Source organism: Miscanthus floridulus, chromosome 8, assembly GCF_019320115.1.
Source record: "Miscanthus floridulus cultivar M001 chromosome 8, ASM1932011v1, whole genome shotgun sequence".
Taxonomy (NCBI): Eukaryota; Viridiplantae; Streptophyta; class Magnoliopsida; order Poales; family Poaceae; genus Miscanthus; species Miscanthus floridulus.
In genome coordinates, this window is record NC_089587.1 from 83,334,808 (window position 1) to 83,354,932 (window position 20,125).

Here is a 20,125-nt window from a genome sequence, read left to right on the forward strand (position 1 = left end):
AATTCAATGCCACTAATCGTTTGTCAAAGCTGACCGCTGCCTAGGGGGAGCTTTACGACTTCTTTTGGGGAAAAACTCCAGGTAAGTTTTTCTAAAGTTCTTTCTTTAGATGTTCATCTTTCTTCTGTTCTTATGTCTTATTTTTCTCTCTCTCTCTTTGTTCAGTCTTTTTCTCAGGATCATACCGGCTTCTTTTTCTTGTCTAAAACCGAGAAAAAGTTGTCTTCTGAGGTTAGTGACCTAAAAATAGAGCTTGACCTCTATCGGGCCGAGATGGAGACCGAGCGTCAAACGCACCAAAGGGAGGAACAGGCTCTTCGTGCCTGGGTGGTTGAGGTAGAAAAGCAGAGGGATGCTGCTATCCAAGAGGCCTTGAAGAATGTGGAGGCTATGAAGAATGAGTGCAATGGTATTACGAGTTCTTTTTGTTTTCTTTTGTATTCAAATTTCCCTTTCTGCTGACTTGTTTTTTGGTGCCAGGTCTAGCTCTCCGAGTTGAAAAGCAGAAGCTCTCGGAGGGTATTGAGGAAATGAAGATACTTGTTCGCAATAGTCACAACAGGGCTGAGGAGGTAATTACTCGTGCTGAAGAAGAACTTGTGCTTGCCAAGTTGATTAGGCGTGGAGCTGACAGGGATCTTGTGTAGGTCCAAAAAAACTATTGAAGTCTTGACTGGCAAGTTGGCGATGGCTACTGAGAACTAGAATGCTTTGTGGAAATCATTTTGATCAGTAGCCGATCTTCTCCGGACTCCAATAGATGATGGTCCATCTTGGGCTCAATTTATTCCCTAAGTTCAGACCCATTTCTAGGAGTTCATGAAGAGGTGCGCCCAACTATGTATCATAAATGTTCTTGCCTAGGTCCGAGTTCTTGCTCCGGAGGTGCCTTTGTCCAAGATTGCAGAGGAAGCCGAGAGTCAAGAATATCTAGATGCCGTTGAAAAGGTGGAGCCTGAGGTCGAAGATTTAGCCAGGAGGATTGTGGATAATCTTAATATTGATATTCCTTCTCCTGATGACGATGCTTGATGTAATTGACATTTGTACGCTAGCCTCTGTAATAGGATATTATACTCCTTTTTGAATGAAGATTCTTTATTTTTCGTTGATGTCTTCTTTGCATGGATGTCTTCGCCTTGTTTATTCTTCAAATGAGTTGTCCAAGTGATCAGAATTTTTTCTGAGTAGGTTTAGAGTGGTCGTGTTCTTTCATCCGTTGTAGGATAATTCCTTGATTGGTCGAGCGTTTGTATGGCTTTTATCTGAGCCTTGACTTGTCGAGTGCTTATTTGGCTTTTATCTATGCCGTGTAAACAACTTGGGGTATGTAGATCGTTATCTTGTCAGAGTCCCTTGATTTGTCGAGTGTTTGTCTGGCTTTCATCTACACCATGTAAACAACTCGGGGTATGTAGATCGTTGGCTTGACAAAGTTTCTTGATTTGTTGAGTGCTTGTCTAGCTTTCATCTACGCCATGTAAACAACTTGGGGTGTGGCCAGCATCTGGCTCTTTCCCTGGTTGTGAAAATAACTCATGATCAGTTTGGTTGTTAGCTTATCTGCTACCCTCATTAGCGGGCTCAAGCATCTTTTCAACTCTTTTGCTCTTGGCCGGTATGCTTAGGCATAATTTCAGCCATTTTGCTTTTTGGTTCGGGTGTTAGCTTATTAGCTACCCTCATCGGCGGGCTCAAGCATCTTTTCAACTCTTTTGCTCTCGGCCGGTATGCTCAGGCATAATTTTAGCCATTTTGCTTTTTGGTTCAGGTGTTAGCTTATTAGCTAACCTCATCGGTGGGCTCAAGCATATTTTCAGCTCTTTTGCTCCCGGCCGGTATGCTCAGGCATAATTTTAGCCATTTTGCTTTTTGGTTTGGGTGTTAGCTTATTAGCTACCCTCATCAGCGGGCTCAAGCATCTTTTCAACTCTTTTGCTCTCGGTCGGTATGCTCAGACATAATTTCAGCCATTTTACTTTTTTGGTTCGGGTGTTAGCTTATTAGCTACTCTCATCGGTGGGCTCAAGCATATTTTCAGCTCTTTTGGTCTCGACCGGTATGCTCAGGCATAATTTCAGTCATTTTGCTTTTTAGTTCGGGTGTTAGCTTATTAGCTACCCTCATCAGCGGGCTCAAGCATATTTTTAGCTCTTTTGCTCTTGGCCGGTATGCTTAGGCATAATTTCAGCCATTTTGCTTTTTGGTTCGGGTGTTAGCTTATTAGCTACCCTCATTGGCGGGCTCAAGCATCTTTTTAGCTCTTTTGCTCTCGGCCGGTGTGTTTAGTGAAAACAACTCGGGAAAAGTCATAATAAGACATATGTTGTCGAGGAACACCATCTTTATTGATCATGAATGTTTACATGCTTAGTGAAAACAACTGGGGGAAAGCCATAATAAGACATATGTTGTCGAGGAACACCATCTTTATTGATCATGAACGTTGATCTCTTGTGGCTTGTATATATATTCTTCCTTGTGTTGTTTTCATGCGTAGAATCTTCTTAGTTCGCTAATGTGCCATGTATTATTAACTTCTTTTCCATCTTCAGTTATCAACTTGTACCTACCTGGCCCGGTGACTTTTGTGACAATAAAAGGACCTTCCCATGGACTGAGTAGTTTATGGCGTCCGTTAGTTTTTTGTATCCTTCTTAGTACTAGGTCTCCGATTTAGAGTGATCGAGGCTGGGTATTCTTGTTGTAGTGGCGTCTTAAACCTTGGAGGTATCTGGTTGATTGAAGGGTAGCGTTTACTCTGACTTCTTCTGTACTATTGAGTTCTAATTTTCGGGTGTGTTCTGCTTCTCCTTCATCATATTGTTCTATCCTTGGTAATGTCCAGATCAAGTCGGCAGGTAGTACGGCTTTTGATCCATAAACTAGGAAGAAAGGTGAATATCCGGTGGCTCTGCTTATTTGAGTTTGTAGCCTCCATACTACTTTGGGTAATTCTTCAATCCATTTGGATCCATAGTCCACTAGTTCTTCATACAATCTTGGTTTTAATCCGGCTAGTATGACTCCATTAGCCCTTTCTACCTGTCCATTGGCTTCTGGATGTGCGACTGATGCGTAATCTATGCTGAAGCCGTAATCCTGTGCCCAACTTTAGAATTTCATAGCTGTAAAGGGAGAACTCAAATCTGTGGTGATTTGATTGGGCATGCCAAAATGGTGCATAATGTCTTGAATGAACTCGACTATTTTGGCTGCGCTGTATTTTGCAAGTGGTTTGTATTCAATCCACTTGGTGAACTTGTTAATTGCTACAAAGATATACTCAAAACCGCCCTTTGCTTTCTTGAGAGGTCCTACTTGATCTAGCCCCCAGCAGGAGAAAGGCCAAGCGGGTGGGATGCAGATGAGATTGTGAGCTGGTACATGAGCTTGTCTTGCGAACATTTGACAACCTTTGCATTTTCTGATGAGTTCTTTTGTGTCTTTTAAAGCGGTTGGCCAGTAGAATCCGGTGCAGAATGCTTTGCCGACTAGTGTTCTTGAAGCGGCATGATTTCTATAGCAACCTGAGTGTATTTCGTCTAAGATCTCTTTGCCTTTTTCAAACGAGACACATTTTAGGAGTACTCCCGATGATGCGGCTCTTCTATACAGCTTGTCCCCTACTAGGACATAGTTCTTGCTTCTGCGAACAACTCAGGTAGCCTCCGCTTTATCTGTCGGCAACTTATTCTCTTTGATGTAATCGATAAAAACCTGGGTCCATGAGGTGGTGATTACCAAAATATGGGTGCTATTAGCTGGGAGTTCAGGGGTTATCTCATCGGGTTGTTTGATAGAGGGAGCTGATAACTCCTCTATGAATACACCGGGTGGGACCTTCTCCCTGTCCAATCTGAACTTGGCGAGGATGTCTGCTGCAATATTAGAATCGCGCAGGACATGTAGAATTTCTAATCCTAGAAAATGTTTTTTGAGTTTTCGTATTTTAGCACAGTAAGCGCCCATGTTTTCTTTGGTGCAGTTCCAATCTTTGTTTACTTGGTTGACGACTACTGCCAAATCACCATATACAAGTAATCGCTTGATTCCAAGGGTAATTGCCACTCGAAGCCCGTGGATGAGGGCTTCGTATTCTGCTTCATTATTTGTAGCTTGCCATAATATCTGAAGGACATACTTGAGTTGTTTTCCATCTAGAGAGATGAAGAGAACGCCTGCACCGGCTCCACCTAGCTTAAGTGATCCATCAAAGTACATCTTCCAATGATCAAGGATGGTATTTGACATAGGTTGTTGAATTTCTGTCCACTCGGCAACAAAATTGGCAAGGGCTTGAGATTTAATTGCCTTCCGTGGGGTGAAATCGATATTGAGAGCACCAAGTTTAACTGCCCACTTAGATATACGCCCTGTTGCATCTCTATTGTGTAGGATGTCTCCGAGTGGGAAATCTATCACCACGATAATCTTGTGGCTTTCAAAATAGTGGCGAAGCTTGCGTGAAGTGATCAGGAGGGCGTAGAGTAGTTTTTGCACATGTGGGTACCAGATTTTTTATTCTGATAGTACTTCGTTGATGTAGTATATGGGGCGTTGTACTTTATATACGCGCCCTTCTTCTTCTCTTTCTACGACTATAGTTGTGCTGATCACAGTAGAAGTTGCCACAATGTACAGCATCATGTCTTCGTATTTCTTTGGAGGTGTGAGAACGGGCGAGGAGGTGAGGTATGCCTTAAGTCTTTTGAAAGCTTCGTTGGCTTCTTCTGTCCACTCGAACTTGTTTGTCTTCTTTAGTAGTTTAAAGAAAGGTAACCCTTTTTTGCCAAGTCTTGATATGAAACGATTGAGTGCCGCCATGCATCCTGTTAGTTTCTACACATCTTTGACACTTTGAGGAGGGCCCATCTCTATTATGGCTCGAATTTGCTTAGCGCTGGCTTTGATTCAACGATGACTGACCAAGAATCTGAGTAGTTGTCCTGAAGGAACTCCGAATACACACTTGTTTGGGTTCAATTTCCACCTCCACCTTTTTAGGTTTTTGAAGGTTTGCTTTAAGTCTTCAATTAGTGTGTCCGAGTTCTTTGTTTTTACTACTACATCATCTACGTATGCCTCTATGTTTTCTCTGATCTAATCACCAAGGCATGTCTAGATAGCTCTTTGGTATGTGGCATCAGCATTCTTGAGTCCAAACGACATGGTCTTGTAGCAGTAGGCACCGAACGGAGTGATGAAAGATGTCTTGCTCTGGTCTTGTTCCTTTAATGCGATTTGGTGATATCCTGAATAACAATCAAGAAAGGATAATAGGGTAGATCCTACTGTTGAATCAACTATCTGATCAATGCATGGTAGCCCGAATGGATCTTTCGGGTAGTGTTTGTTGAGATCTGTGTAGTCGACGTACATACGACACTCGTCCGTATTCTTTTTTTTTGTACTAGAACTAGGTTTGCTAGCCAATCTGGATGAAGGATTTTTCTGATGAATCCGGCTGCCATTAGCTTTGTGATTTCTTTTTTAATTGTTGCCTTCTTGTCGGGTGAGAATCGTCATAGCCGTTGCTTCACAGGCTTGGAGCCTTCATTGATATTGATTCTGTGCTCAGCCAACTCTCTTGGGACACCTGGCATGTCGGCCGGCTTCCAAGCGAAGATATCTTTGTTGTCTCGAAGAAAGTTGGTGAGTGCGAGTTTCTATTTTGCCGAGAGGTGGGCGCTGATGGTTGCCATCTTGGAGGGATCATCGGTGCCTAGGTCGATTTGCTTGACGTCGGCTTCTTTTGGTGGTGCGAGGATGCTGGGCTTTTTAGCCGGTATCTCTAGTTCTTCTTGGCTCATTTCTGCGGCAATAGTGGCTATTTTTTTTCTACCATTGGCGGTTTGTGCTTTGGCTGCAATTTGAATTGCCTGAACGTCGCAGTCAAAAGCACGCTTCAAATCACTTCAAAGCAAAAGGACACCGTTAGGCCCTGGCATCTTAAGCAATAGGTACGGGCAATGCGGTATCGCCATGAATTTTGCAAGTGCTAGGCGCCCGAGGATTGCGTGATATGATGAATTAAAGTCTGCAACTTCAAACTTGATGAACTCTGTTCGGTAGTTTGAGGGAGTTCCAAAAGTAACCGGTAGAGTGATTTGTCCAAGTGGTATGGCTGCCTTGCCGGGTACTATCCCATAAAAAGGGGTGCTCGTTGGTGTAATTATCCCGGCGAGTTGTAGTCCCATCTTCCTTAGCATTTATGAAAAAATGATGTTGAGTCCGGCTCCCCCATCAATTAGTACTTTTGTGATAGTCATACCGACGATAGTTGGATCTAGAACCTGTGGGTAATGGCCTGTGTTTTCTACGTTAGTCCATTGGTCTTCTCTTGAAAACTGGATTGGATGCTGTGACCAATTGAGATATCTTGGAGTAGCCGGTTCTGCTGCCATGATGGTTCGTAGAGCTAGCTTTTCTTGATGTTTACTTCTAGAATCTAGGGCCCCAACGAAGATCACTGCTACTGTCCCCTTGGATTTTTGGAATCCCTTGTCTTCGTGGTTGTCTTTATCTTTTTTCTAATTGTCTTCTTTAGTGTTTACCTTATTATCTTTTCTTGTGTATCGATCGTTGAAGGTGTAGCAATTTCTGATGGTGTGATTTCCTTTAGGGTGCCAGATGCAATGCATGTTTTCAATGTCGTCATACCTTCTGGGTTTGGAAAACTTCCTTGATTTGTCAGCCACCACTACGGTGTTGTCTGGTCCACATTTTCTTTCCTGATGTCTGATGTTTCGAGGATTTCGCTTATCTAGGTTGTCTTGGTTGTTTCTATCTGGGAACCTTTCTCATGTCTTCTCCTCTGCAGTAATCATCTTTTCTATTGTATGTCTGAATTCTTCATTGTTTCTCGGGTTTTCTTTGCAGAAGATTCGAAATTGCCACCTAGCCATAATTCCGTGAGAGAAAGCTTCGATTACTTCTCGTTCGGTGATGTCATGTACTTGAGCACGTAGTTCGTCAAATCGTCGATAGTAATTTCTAAGACTTTTGCCTCCTTTCTGCTTGAGTCCTTTTAATTCTGCGTGGGTGATGGGGTGCGTAATGATACCTGCGAAATTTTCACAGAAAACTCTTTGCAAGTCCTCCCAATTTCTGATTGACCCTGTATTTAATTTGTCAAACCATTGGAGGGGCATGGTTTCTAGGGCCATGGAAAAAAAATAAGGCCTTGATATTGTCGTCTCCTCCAGCTAGTTCAATCGACTGCGAGTAAATCCTGAGCCACTATCTTGGTTCGGTCTTGCCATCATATTTAGAGTGGTTGGATGGCTTGAACTTGTGAGGTAGTTGTATTGAAGCAAGTCTGTTTGCAAAACAGGGGAATCTATCGTGCGTTCTGGCTTCTGTGTATTCTGATTTGGCACCTCCTTCTAGCTAACTGTTGTCTTGGTGAGAGTAGTTCTGCGGGGCTGTCTAAATAGGTACTTTGCTTCTGGTCTTTCTTGGTTGTTCGACTCGATAGTTTTAACTATGGTCCCTTCTACTTTCTCTGTTGTGACTTCCACTTGGTCCGAGTCTCTCAAAAGCAGACTTCCTTTGATTTTGATCTTCCTGCCCATGAGATGTTGACCTGGCAGGTAGTCTTGAGCGGGTCCCTCCGTCGTGTGCCCTTAGGGCTATTGACCGAAGAAGGTCCTAGAGCTATTCCTGTTTTTCATTAGGAAGTGATGTCGCTCCGAGTTCTTCTAGTGCTTCTCGGATCCTATTGTAGGGTGTATTCGCCAGGTGTCTTTCTTCAACTTCTTGTTCTGATTTTCTTCTATTGTACTTGGCCAGATCTGACTCATATTTGACCTAAGCTTCCTTGCGCTGCCTAGCACGGCGTTGGCGTCCTTGTTTCAATTTGTTTCTTCTTTCTCTAGCTTGCTTTTGATTCTCGGTTTCACCATCGTGCCCCTAGATAAAGGGTGATATGTTGGACTCAGATTCATCCGATGACTTGATGTCAGGAGCTTCTAGGGGGACCAATGGTGATCGAGGATGGTGAACCATGAATACTTCTCGTGCGTGAATTGTTCTGTTATCGGCGTTGGTTTCCATACTGTCGGAGTTGTTGATAACTTTAGTAGAGGCTTCAAGGTCGCAGATCGAGTCTCCTTCTTGGTAGGGTAGAATTGCTGTTGTCATTGTGCCAACTAGTCGGGTACCGCTATCCTTAGGAACAGAACCTGGCCAGTGGACGATGCAGTCTTGAGATGTTATAGTTAATACGAGACCTTCCTGAGCTCCTTTCAGTGGCATTCTAAGCACCGGATCGAGGGATCCTTCGGGCCATGCCTGATAAGGTTTTGCCATGTTGTGGAGTCCGAACGGAAAAGGACCCGACTTCTTGAAAGGACTCTGAGTGTATTCTAAGCAGAATTCTTGATAGACCGAGGTCGCGTTCTGGAACCCTACCGGAAAAGAACTTGGTTTCTCGAAAGAACTCGGGTAAGACTCCATCTCGGATGCAGAGCCTGAGTTTGAGTCGGATGCGCAATGCCGCAAAATCTGAGTTGGATCAGACATCACTAGCTGCGCGAATCTTCCGGCAAGTTGATCAGTCATAGTCGCCGAAATAGAAAGGTCTTCATGGTGATCCAAATCTTCGAGGAGACGGCTTTGGAGCTTGCCATTGTCGCCTACCTCGAAGATCCATGAACCGAAGATGAAGGTTGATCCCATCGAGAAGATCATGTTGTCGAGGTCCGTCGAGCTCTCGGATGCAAATTCACCAAAAGCCCCTACCTGGCGCGCTAGCTATCGATGTTTCACCACCGATAGCCTGCCACAGGGGTACCCGAGGTAGTTTGTTCGGGCTTCAGCGTATGCAGAACTCGACGGTAAACGCAAGAGGCTGTCGATTTATCCTGGATCGGCCCTCGATCGTGATCGAGTAATAGCCCTACGTCCAGTCGGCGTTAGCCTTTGCGTTGGATTGATTATCAAGTGTTGCGTTATCTCCGACTCCAGGAACTCCACTCTCCTTTATATAGTCAGGAGGCAAGAGTTCTAGTCGGTTTACAATGTAGAGTCCTAATAGGATTATTGGGTAGTATTACTACTAGGATTACATGAGAGGAATCCTAATCAAACTAGATCTCCTCTCTTCCTTGCGGTGTATCCCGTGGGTCCCGCATCGACAAATGGGTAAACCTAGAACGAACTCTTCATACGAGCTGGGCCAAAATCCTAACCCTAGAACAGACAACAGTGAGGGCAAAGAATCCGATGAAGACAAAACAACTCTGAAAGAACACGTGAGTGTGGGGGAGGGAGCGGCGGAGGCACCGACGCGTCGCCTCAGGGCCGGCCGCATGCAGCGCGGGGAGCCGGCCGCGTCGCCCGCTGCCGCATCGGGAGGGAAGAGGAGAGAGAGGAAGGGGAGGGAGAAACGGAGGGAGAGGCGGGCGAGGGAGGGTGGGAGGAGGAGGAGGGCGAGCGCCGCTGCCGCGCCCCGCACGCGCCTGGCGCCGTCGCCGCTGTCCGCGTCGGGAGGAAGCGCGAGAGTGAGTGAAGAAAGAGAGAGAGGAGGGGACGAGAAGAAGAATCGGGAAGCAGAAGTGGGAGCTATTGTATATATTTGATTCTTTAGATTATGAGGATAAGCGGAGGAGAAGCCAGAGAAGCTAACCAGAAGCCGGAGAAGCAGCTGCCGGCGAGAATCCGCTCTAGGACATCTGGGCCGTCCAACGGCACATCAGACAATCAGGAGAATTCGGAGCGACGTGGACGTGGTGGTTGGCGGCCAAACCAAACTGCTTTGATATATAGAGATTTGTGTGGCTGGCCATTCCGCTGGGATATACAGATCCCTTCTAGACTCGTGATAACACACACATAGATTCATGGCTAGCCATGTGCTCCTCTCGCAAGGTTGCTCCTCTAGCTCCATGTTCATCTGCCTCCTCTGAATCTTCTCGCCAAGGCTGTGCCAGACAGACCCGTCGCCCTACAAATAAACTGATGCACATCATCAGAAGCTCAGACACCCAGTCTCGCACAAAGCATTGAGTACGTGGTTGCAACATTGCCAAGCGCGTATCCATCAACACAGCTTGCGTGCAATGGGCGCCGCTCCTCGCGCTCGCCGTCGTTCTGCTCCTTGCCGCCGCCATGACCGTCGGCGGCCACGAGCACGCGCTCACGCACCTGGCTGATGATGATCCCACTGCTGATCGAGCGACCGCACAAAAGCGTTGGTGAGTAATAACCTGACCTCCTTCAGTTCTCTACCACCTGATGAGCTATCACATCCATCTGTTTGTCTCGCCGTGGGCTGCTAACATGTACGCGCGTGCCATGGCAGTTACCCCTAGGACACAGCAGCAGCTGAAGAAGTTCTTCAAGAACCACGCGTCGGACATGGCCGATCTCCTCCCTAGCCAGGGGCAGCAGGGCGGCGGCAGCTACGATGACGATCAGAGCGAGCCGGGCAGTGGCCGGCAGGGCAGCAAACTGGGCGACGGGAGGAACGGCGGTGGGCAGAGTCGGCATGCCCCGGCCACCCACTCCAGCACGTACCTGTACTGCTACCAAGTGGGCACGCCCCCACAGAGCGTGACCGGCGTCCTGGACATCTCCAGCGACCTCGTGTGGACGCAGTGCGACTTGTGCGCCACCTGCGGCGGCGTCACACCGGCCACGCCCTTCTACGACTCGACGCTGTCGACCACGATGGCGGTGGTGCAGTGCACGAGCGACACGTGCCAGAAGTTCGCCTCGCAGAACTGCAGCGCGGACGTCTCCCGGTGCGGCTACAACATCTACATGTACAGCAGAGGCGGCACCAGCGAGGCCAACAGGCCCAACACCACCGGGTACCTCGCCACCGAGTCCTTCACGTTCGGCGCGACCCGCGTGGACGACGTCGTCTTCGGGTGCGGCCACGACAGCGTGGGCGACTTGGGCGGCGCGTCCGGCGTGATCGGCCTCGTCAGGGGCCCCCTCTCACTGGTGTCGCATCTCGGGCGCTTCTCCTACTACCTCCACCCCAACGACAACAGCTCCGGCGGTGACACCCCGAGCTACTTCGTCCACTTTGGCGACGACGCCACGCCGCAGACCAAGCGCGCCTTGACCACCCCGCTACTGGCCAGCGATGACTACCCCAACTCCTACTTCGTCGGGCTGAATGGCATACAGGTCGACGGCAAGGACCTCATCATCGCCCTACAGTACAAATGAACACAGCACGTCATCGTCAGAAACAACTCCACGCCAGTCGCACAAGCATCGCGTATGTACGTGGTTGCAATTGCAACATGCTATGTTCGCTTCGCTGAAAAGACAGGCTGAAAAGCACTGTTCGTTGATTTATTACGAGAGAAAAACATCGTTCCTTCGCTGAGAAAGTACGGCTCACGAGTCACGAGACAAGCTACCAAGCGCATCGTATCCGCTAATAACAGCTTGCGTTGCGCGCAATGGGCGCCTGCAGGATGCTGCTCCTCATGCTCACCGTCGTTGTTTTGATTCTCGCCACCGCCGGCGCCAAGCTCCCCGTGACTGCCGTCGGCGGCCACGAGCACGCGCTCGCTGATCCCACTGCTGAGCGGCACAAAAGCGTTGGTGAGTAATAACCTGACCTTCCTTCAGTTCTCTGCCACCTGATGATCGAGCTATCACATCGATCTGTTTGTCTCGTCGTGGGCTGCGCTAACACGTACGCGCGTGCCATGGCAGCTTCCGGAGCCGGAGCCTCCGCCGCCGGCGCCGTGGAAGACGACAAGGCGTACATCGTCGGGCGGCCTCTGTTCAAGGTTCCACCGAGCAGCCCGTGCCGTCGTGCCAAGTCCGCGCGCTGCTGAAAGGATTTGGATCGACCTCCTGTCTGTCACTCAGCATATTTGCCTGGACTGCACGCCGGCCGATGAGAATTCATTAGTTCTCTCAAATTAATAGTATATATACAAATCCACTTGCTCTAAATTTGCCGCCGCGCAGCGCCTAAAAGAGAATTCCTAACTTTTTACTGGGACCAGGATAGTGTACAGTGAGCTTAAAATGCCACGTCAAACATGGGCGCCAAGAGAGCAAGCTCCGCCGTCGCACTGCTCCACGGCCTTGCCGTCGTCGCCGGCGAACTTGGCACCCTTGGCTGGCGCGTCGGCATCACCGCGCCGTGCGGAGCCCCACACTGGCAGCCTCGCGGAGAAGGTGCGCGCCAGGAGGGACATATTGGGCCACTGGCCGGAGTTGCCGAGCCGGACGCTCCTTCCAGCGCGGCGCGTGGTCGTCCCGTCACCATCACCACCCGTCTGGACGCTCGCAGACCGCCGAAGGTTGCCCGCCGCGACGGCTTCCCGGAGAAGGTGGTCGGGCAGCCTCAGCGTGTAGCGCTCCGAGTCCGAGGTGGAACTGGAAGAAGGCGAGTGCGACGGCGCGACGAGCGAGTGCCCCGTGGTGTGCGAGCGCGGGAACTGCGAGGGGCGCCGGCCCGACTTGCTTCGCAGCGCGCGCTTCACGCTGCCAATCCGCATCAGCTCGGCGGTCTCCTCCCTCCTGACCCTCTGGTCCTCTGTCTCTGTCTCCCCGGAAGCGGCAGCGGCAGCGGCGTCGGCTTGGTCCGGCGGCGCTACAGGGACGACAGGCGGGATGACTTCCGTGGCCGGAACAGCAGCCAACGCGGCGGGGTCGAGGACGGCGCGGCAGACGGGGCACGTGACGTGCGACGCGAGCCAGGCGTCGATGCAGTCGGTGTGGAACGCGTGGGCGCACCTGGGCAGGAGCCGGAGCGTGTCGTCGTCGTCGAACTCGGTGAGGCAGACGGCGCACTCGAGCGCAGCGCCATTGCCTGCCTCCTTATGCGCCCTGACGTCGGCGTAGGCCATGGTCGGGAAGGAGTCGAGCACGGCCCGGTCGAGGCCGCGCATCCTCCTGGACGCGTAGGCGATCCCGGTCCCGACCCGCCCCAGCCCCACAGGGTACTCGTCGTCGTCGTCGGGCCCGCCAAGCGGGGGGCCCGCGCATCGGCGGAGGTAGATGGAGAAGAAGCCGAGCAGGAAGAAGGTGGTGACGAGCACGACCATGACGATCGCCATGGACGGGTTGAAGTTCTTGGGGTTAAAGTAGTCCGGCCCTTTGCCCGGCTGCGCCGTCACGGAGTCCACGGCGGCGCCGGCGAGAGCCACCGCGGCGAGAAGGAGGAGACGGCGGTCATTGATCGGGCCCATGTAGCTAGCTATCTTTCTGGGGGCCTGAGCGGAGGTTGTGGGGGTGAGCAGTGGCCTCTGTCCTCTCGTCTCCTTTTTCCGGTGGGAGGGAGTATTAATGGAGAGTGGAGTGGAGAGCGACCGCGGGACTGCGACGACGGAAGGGAAACGGATAAAGGCCCCAGGGCGAAACACGATTTTGTATTTGTATATATATTTATTTAAGGAAATGGAAATCCGCGCGACGAGAAAAAAAGGAAGACGACGTTTCTGCACGTACGCCCGCGTGCGGGCTTTCGCTCGTAAATTTCTAACTAGAACAGTAGATCGTTTCAACCCAGCCGAACAGGCTGCTCGGTGGAGACGGCGGGGCGCTCGGGTCGGCATCCACCTTCCAGACTGCCGTGCCTCGGGGGTTGGTGTGGGTCGATTGAGCCCAGCGCATGCAAGCCCGTTCTGCTTCTGAGCTTTCGCCTCTGCGTGGGCAGCAAACGCAGCGTTGTAGTATTGGTGTTGCATCCCACTCAGTGCCAGGGTCGGTCAAACCCGACAGCTCGGACGACCGGAGGAGGGGGGCGTTTTTTCCTCTCCTCCGCCGGGAACGGGACCGGAAGAGGTCAGTGAGACAGCGACTGACACAGAGAGGTCAATCAATTATACGAGATGGCCCCGACGCCGTTCGTTGGGTTGGGTGTGTGAAATTAAAAGTGGATAACGGCCGAAAAGTCGTCCTTGCATGCAGTTGCAGGAGCAGGAAAACCTGCCGTTGCACGTACGTACGTGGCGGGCACCGTGATGGCAACGGTGACTAGCTAGTACGAGCGTGAGTGGAGTGAATGAACGCGCGGTGGATGCCATCACCATCACGTACGAACGTAAAGACAAGTGGACACCTACCACTTGCATTATATGTATTGCTGTGTACAACACTCCTAAATAGAATCATCTCGGCTCTGCGACTAAAAGTGCAGGCAGGCAGGAAATTAGATTGCCGTATCCGCACGTAACAACTAAGCCAAATTAAAGGCAGGCAGGAAATGCATTGGAGCGTGGATATAAGATAAAACAGAAGAGGGTTAATATCGATTGCGATTGCGGTGGAATCTCTCTCGTTGCCACGGTCTCTGTCCACGCTTTACTGTCAGGAGTACATTTTATTAGATAGATATATAAGCGGGAGGGAGGGATAATATCGGAGTTCACGGTCAATGGACCTCGTCCTTTTTTTCTTTCACCAAAGCAAAGGCTGCGTTCCCTTGATTTTTTTTCTGAGGGTCAAATCAAATCAAATGTTCTGCACCAAGAATACAGAAAAGAAAACTTAGGAAACCAATAAATTGCATGAGCCTTTTTCTCTCTGATAAACCAATAAATAAATTACTCAAATTTGGCGAGGCGCTCTATCAGGCTATCTTGCTTTTTATGTAGGCATAATCACAGACTATCTATCACCTGCAGGCATGTTTCTCCTATATCATGTCACTACGGACAAAATTAAAGGTGCATGAGGCATCCTACCACAAGCACCATGTAATCTGGGCTAGCTTGCGAGTGATGAACTACTACTACTACTACCTGCAACGGAAACAAAAGGATCATGTCAGAACGGTGACCATGAGTGAGAGAAGGCGACAGAGACCGCCTCCATGGCGGCCACACGCCCCAGCGGATCTTCGCCGGCGAGCGGCTGAAAAGGTAAGTGATACAACGGTAAGTCCTCCTGGTGGTGTGGGTGAAGAAGATGGGGGCGGAGGCTGAGGACGACGGATGGAATTTCGTCGGTGACCGTAGTCGTCGGCCGGTACCCGACCCTACGGCGGACCTCCGTCCCATAGGAGCACAATCTAAATTCTGGGCTTTGGCGGATGACGATGACTCCGATGAGGAGATCGCGTCCCAGTCACCTTATACGCCGGATTTGGTGCGCCATGCATCTGTCCATGAATTCTCCAAGGAACAGCTGTATGAGGCGGAGACGGCGTTGGAGGATTCGTCAGTTCGCCGGCGAGTAGATGAACCTGTGACTCCGGGTTCAAAAGATACAAAGGTTGTTTTGGTCCGAAGAATCATGAAGGCGTTAACAGATGTTTGGCGGACGGCGATGACGCCATGGTCGGGAAAGCTACCGCGACCAAGGGTATTGCCGGTGATGACTCTTGGTGATTGTTCAGCAAGGGCTAGGCGCGGCCGACGGCAAGTCAAGGTGGGCACTCTCAGAGAGGCCATACAGCAATTAGCTTCATCGTCACCGGCGATGAGGAAGACACCAGTGGCCGCCGGCAGTAGTGACGTTGCTTTGCAAATTCAAAACCTACGTGATCTGCGTGATCCGTTTTCAGTGGCCGCCGGCAGTAGTGACGCTGCTTTTCAATTTCAAAACCTACGTGATCTGCGTGATCCGATTTCAGCGCCCGGCAATCTCTGACTCCGTCTCAGTCTGGATTGCTAGCAGGGTTAGATGGGCCTCGCGTGGAGGACCAAAGTGGGACGTGCATGCAGTTCGGGCTGAGACGCAGGAGACGCCGTTGTGGCAAATTGGCAGCGCGATTCTTATTTGGCAATTACGACCTCGACACCACTAACAAAAAAAACCCTAGCCGCCACTCCTTTCTCTGTCTTTCCATCGTACGTTCTGGTGCTGCGTGCAGGCATGGCGGCAGCGGGCGCAGGTGGTGTGGGGAACGCTGGTTTCGGCAGTGATGGTAGCGGTGCTGGAGGAAGGGGTTACGGAGCCGGCAGTGGTGGAGGTCGCACAGGTGGAGGTGCTGGTGCGCGTGGTGGTCGACAGGCCTAGGGCGGTGGTTACGGCTACAACCACCACAACGACAATGGTGCGCTCTTCAACGGACCTCGCTTTAATCCCAACCTCGGGGCTCATCCGCCCAACTACGGCCCGGGCTGGGATTATGAGCGGGGGCGAGGTGGTCATTACGGCGGCAATGGCGGTCGTGGATGGAACGGTGGCTATCGGCAGGGCCGAAATTACCAACAACAACACCCGAGGTTTCAGCGGGCGCCACCACAGGGTCCAATGCAACATCAAGCACCGGTACCTCCGCTTGTACCGAACCAAGCCAGTGAACCAGCAGCAGCAGCCATCTCAACATTCGCCGGTGGTTTCAGGGACAGTACCTCAGCTCCAGCAGGTGCAACCGGGGATGGGGCAGCAACTGAGTGACAAGGGAGAGCAACGCATAGGAAGGGAACGTTTTCAGTACACTGAGAAAGGGTCTGTGCATCTCAGGTTTTGTAGGGTTCCTCATCGGCTTCTGGGGCAGCGGATGTGCGGGCTGAGAATTTAGAGATTGTGAAGGCCAATGTTGGTGCCGTTGATACGCAAAGGACAGCCACCACCAAAATATGCAGGCAATGTGGAACCAAAGGTCATTTGATGTTTGAATGCACAGCAGTTGTCTTCTGTGAGATTTGTAAGAATACTGACCATGCTATGAGTCGGTGCCCGGTCCTCAAGCAGCTCAAACCAGTAGCACAATTGGTTGGTCAGGATGCCGATGCTCTTGCAAGTTTCCATATTCCACATGCACCCTTCTAGCCTTCGAAGTAAGATTCTATAATGGCTTTGGTCTCTACTATAGGTAAGAATCTGACAGAGGAGGAAGTCGCTGCATGTTTGCGGGTATTGGTCTCTGATACTTTTGCATGGGATGTAAAACGGCATAATGCTTTTGAATTCAAGGCCATATTCCCTACGAAGGCTGATCTTACAAAGATGACAAGGTTCAATGTGGAAATGAAGGAAGGGGTGACTTTCAAATTTAAAGAATTTAAGGAGGATGAGGAGTATTTTGGGCATGCTTTGCCAGTGGTTTGGATGCGGGTAACAAGCCTACCAACGATTCTAAGGGAGTATGTCATTTTGTGGGCGCTAGGAACTCTTTTTGGTGTCACCCGGGAAGTGGACATGGTCACCACAAGAGCTAGTAATTTTGGGCGGTTTGCAGTGGCAGTGCTGGAACCTGATGCCATTCCGACAAAGCTAGATGTCATCATTGGTAATAGATATTTTCAGCTGATTTTTGAGGTTGAGCCATACTTACCAAATATTGGGCTGCGGAGCAAATGGACCACACAAAATGAAGAGAATGGAGATCGTGGCAATGGTGCAGCAAGGGATATCGAGATGAAGGAGGCAGAAAATAACGGGAACACAAATATAACAGATGCAAGTGTTGGGAACACAAAAATTAATCACAAGACCGGAAGCGAAGCTCCTGAGGCACAGATGGACATGGATTTCTTGAACGACGATTTACTAGGAGAGGAAAGTGAGTTATGTGATGCAGCATATAATTTTTTAGGAGTTCAAAAAGAAAATTCTGTGAATGTGAGGAATGCAGCAACGCTTACAGCTTTAGCACCGGCTCGTTTCTCCTCACAACATACTAGGTCGGGTGGGAAGCCAGTGAGTTCAGTGTTGGCGGCTCATACTTTTACGCAGGGCACTAGTGTGAAGAATTCAGAGACCTCGGCAGGGGCTGGCGCCATGGGACTGACCCAGCAAGCTGCAGAGATAGCGTCGGGGTCTGATATTGCTGCTAAGGGGCTGGAAGTGGAAGCACAGGCAGCAGCGGTAAATCCAAAGAAAATTCATGATTTGGGGAAGCCGACTATGCCGGCTAGTGTGGCTGCAGCTCGGGACATGCAGAAACATACACCTCTGAGGAAGCTGTCTAGTTTCATTGATGAGGAACATATGGAGGTCTTAGTTGGACAGTTTGATGGGGCAATAGAAGGAGTGGCCGTGGACGGTGCACAACACCTTGGGGACCTTCTTTGATGCCATGTTGGAAGCTGGAGTGGTAGCAGATGGTGAGTCAAAAAAGAATTGGGGAGTGCCATGAAGATGGTGGTGTTGTCTGATGGAGAGCTAACTCCAGTGAGGCGTTGCAAGCGGAATGTGGATATGGTTGATGTAGATTCTCTCGAGAGGGCAGAAAGGAGAGTTGCTAGCTGTAAAGAACCTCGAGGAACCCCAAGGTAATTTAGATGTGCATTCAATTTGTTCTTTTTCTAACGTTTGTATTGAGGAAAACCTAGAGTTTGTTTCCTTGATTAAAGATATTGAAAGAGAAAGATTAAAGGCACCTAAGTATTTTAACAAAATTGAGAATGAAAATGAGTTTGAGGAGGATGAGATCGATCCCGACACCTCCATTATTAGTCGACTTTGTGGCGACTTAACGGAGGAGGTGATGGACGATAGTAGTGCGGACCTTGATGGGGTACTGGTAAATGTACCCATCAAGGTGGCAATAAAAAGAAATTGAAACTCCTCAACAAGAAAGCAGCCACGAAGAAGAAAAAACAAAATCTTTTTTTAATGAAAGGTGTTGTCGGGGACCAATACTAGGGTATCCGAAGAGGTGGAGCTAATGACCATCAATATTGATTCATCCAAGCAGTCAAGAGCGCGACTACAGCTCTAATCGACCCTCTGGGGCGGACTCTGCCTCGCCCGACCCTGAGGCCACGGGCTCCACCTCGCCCGACACTTGGGTTTGGGCTCCGCCTCGACCGACCGCAAGGCCGCGGACTCCGCCTCGCCCGACCCTTGGGTTTGCGCTCCGCCTTGCCTAACCCTAGGGCCATGGGCTCGGCCTCACCCGACCCTGAGGCCACAGACTCCGCCTCACCCGACTCTGAGGCCACAGACTCCGCCTCACCCGACCCTTGGGATTCCGCTCCGCCTTGCCCGACCCTGAGGCCACGGGCTCTGCCTCGCCCGACCCTTGGGTTTGGGCTCTACCTCGACCGACCATAAGGCCACGGGCTCTGCCTCATCCAATCCTTAGGTTCGTGTTGTGCCTCGGCCGGCCTCTGGGGGAGGGCTCCGCCTCGCCCGACCCCAGGGCTGCGGGCTTCACCTCACCCGACCTCAAAGCCGCGGACTCTGCCTCGCTCGACCCTTGGGTTTGCGCTTCGCCTCGCCCGACCCCAAGGCCATCGGCTCCGCCTCGCCCGACCTATGGAGGCAGGCTCCGCCTCGCCCGACACCGAGGCCGCATGCTCCACCTCGCCCAGACTCTGGGGGTGAGCTCTGCCTCGCCTGACCCCGAGGTCATGGGTTCTGTCTCGCCCGACGGAGACCCATACCGCCGCCAACCACTCTAGGTCCAAGTGTATGGGCCTGGATCAAAACTCTGATGCCAGGGAAGAGACCGGCACGCCCCGTTATAACTCGTGGCCATGATGGGCCATACCTGGGGATTCACATCAGGAACAGCGTGGGGCATACCGGTGCTGTTCTGCCTAACCCTTGTATGAACACTGACAGGCGCGTCAGTTCACCACGACGTTCGTCGGGACAGAGTGGACTGCCATGACAGGCAGACGACGCCTGTGTATGGCGCCAGTGACCGGACAGGACCACGACGTGGAGCTATCCTATTGACATCTACAAGGTCAGCGGGACCCGCATGAAGGAGAAGAAGGACCCAGCGATCCTGAAGGCTTTCGTCTCTCTCTTGTCCTTCTCTTTCCCTCCGTTGTAACCCATGCTTTCCCTTGGCCTATAAAAGGGAAAGCAGAGCGTCCATTAGGGGCATCGACTCATCGGACCAACGATCCATCGATTCAAGCTAGATCCGAACAACCCCATCGAACCCCCAAGCACACGGCTGAGCAGCAACCCAGCTCTCGGCACCCATTCGTTCTTTCCACCAGAGACTTCGGATCTGTCCCTCTCTCACCCATTTGTAACCCATACTATGAACTTTTAGTGCTAGTAACATGAGCAACAGCGATGAACTAGACGTAGGGACATTCTGCTCGAACCAGTATAAACCTCATGTCCTCTAAGCACACCATCCGAGCTAAATGTACAATATTAGAAATTTACTCATTGGTGGTTACTCGAAACACCGATAGTTGGCACGCCAGATAGGGGTCTTTTGCACGTCTCAACATCCACACTAGGCTTCAGATGGCTAGTCACAATATTAGCTGGCTCCCAG

General features: G+C 50.6%; 2 protein-coding genes across 3 annotated transcripts; one reads left to right on the top strand and one right to left on the bottom strand.

The window, feature by feature from the left end:
* Positions 1–10,007: 10,007 nt before the first annotated feature.
* LOC136472794 (aspartic proteinase nepenthesin-2-like) lies at positions 10,008–11,821 on the top strand. 2 transcript variants are annotated; one of them, XM_066470499.1, is made up of 4 exons: positions 10,008–10,199; positions 10,307–11,240; positions 11,438–11,568; positions 11,683–11,821. In XM_066470499.1, exons 1-2 carry the CDS (start codon positions 10,157–10,159, stop codon positions 11,182–11,184), a joined length of 921 nt encoding a protein of 306 aa, XP_066326596.1. In that variant the 5' UTR covers positions 10,008–10,156; the 3' UTR covers positions 11,185–11,240; positions 11,438–11,568; positions 11,683–11,821. The 2 variants fall into 2 exon arrangements, with proteins under 2 accessions (XP_066326596.1, XP_066326597.1); XM_066470500.1 differs by having other exon boundaries at positions 10,307–11,236.
* A 186-nt stretch (positions 11,822–12,007) lies between these two features.
* LOC136472793 (E3 ubiquitin-protein ligase Os03g0188200-like) lies at positions 12,008–13,302 on the bottom strand. Its single transcript, XM_066470498.1, has one exon. It carries the CDS (start codon positions 13,170–13,172, stop codon positions 12,012–12,014), a length of 1,161 nt encoding a protein of 386 aa, XP_066326595.1. The 5' UTR covers positions 13,173–13,302; the 3' UTR covers positions 12,008–12,011.
* Between the last annotated feature and the right edge of the window lie 6,823 nt (positions 13,303–20,125).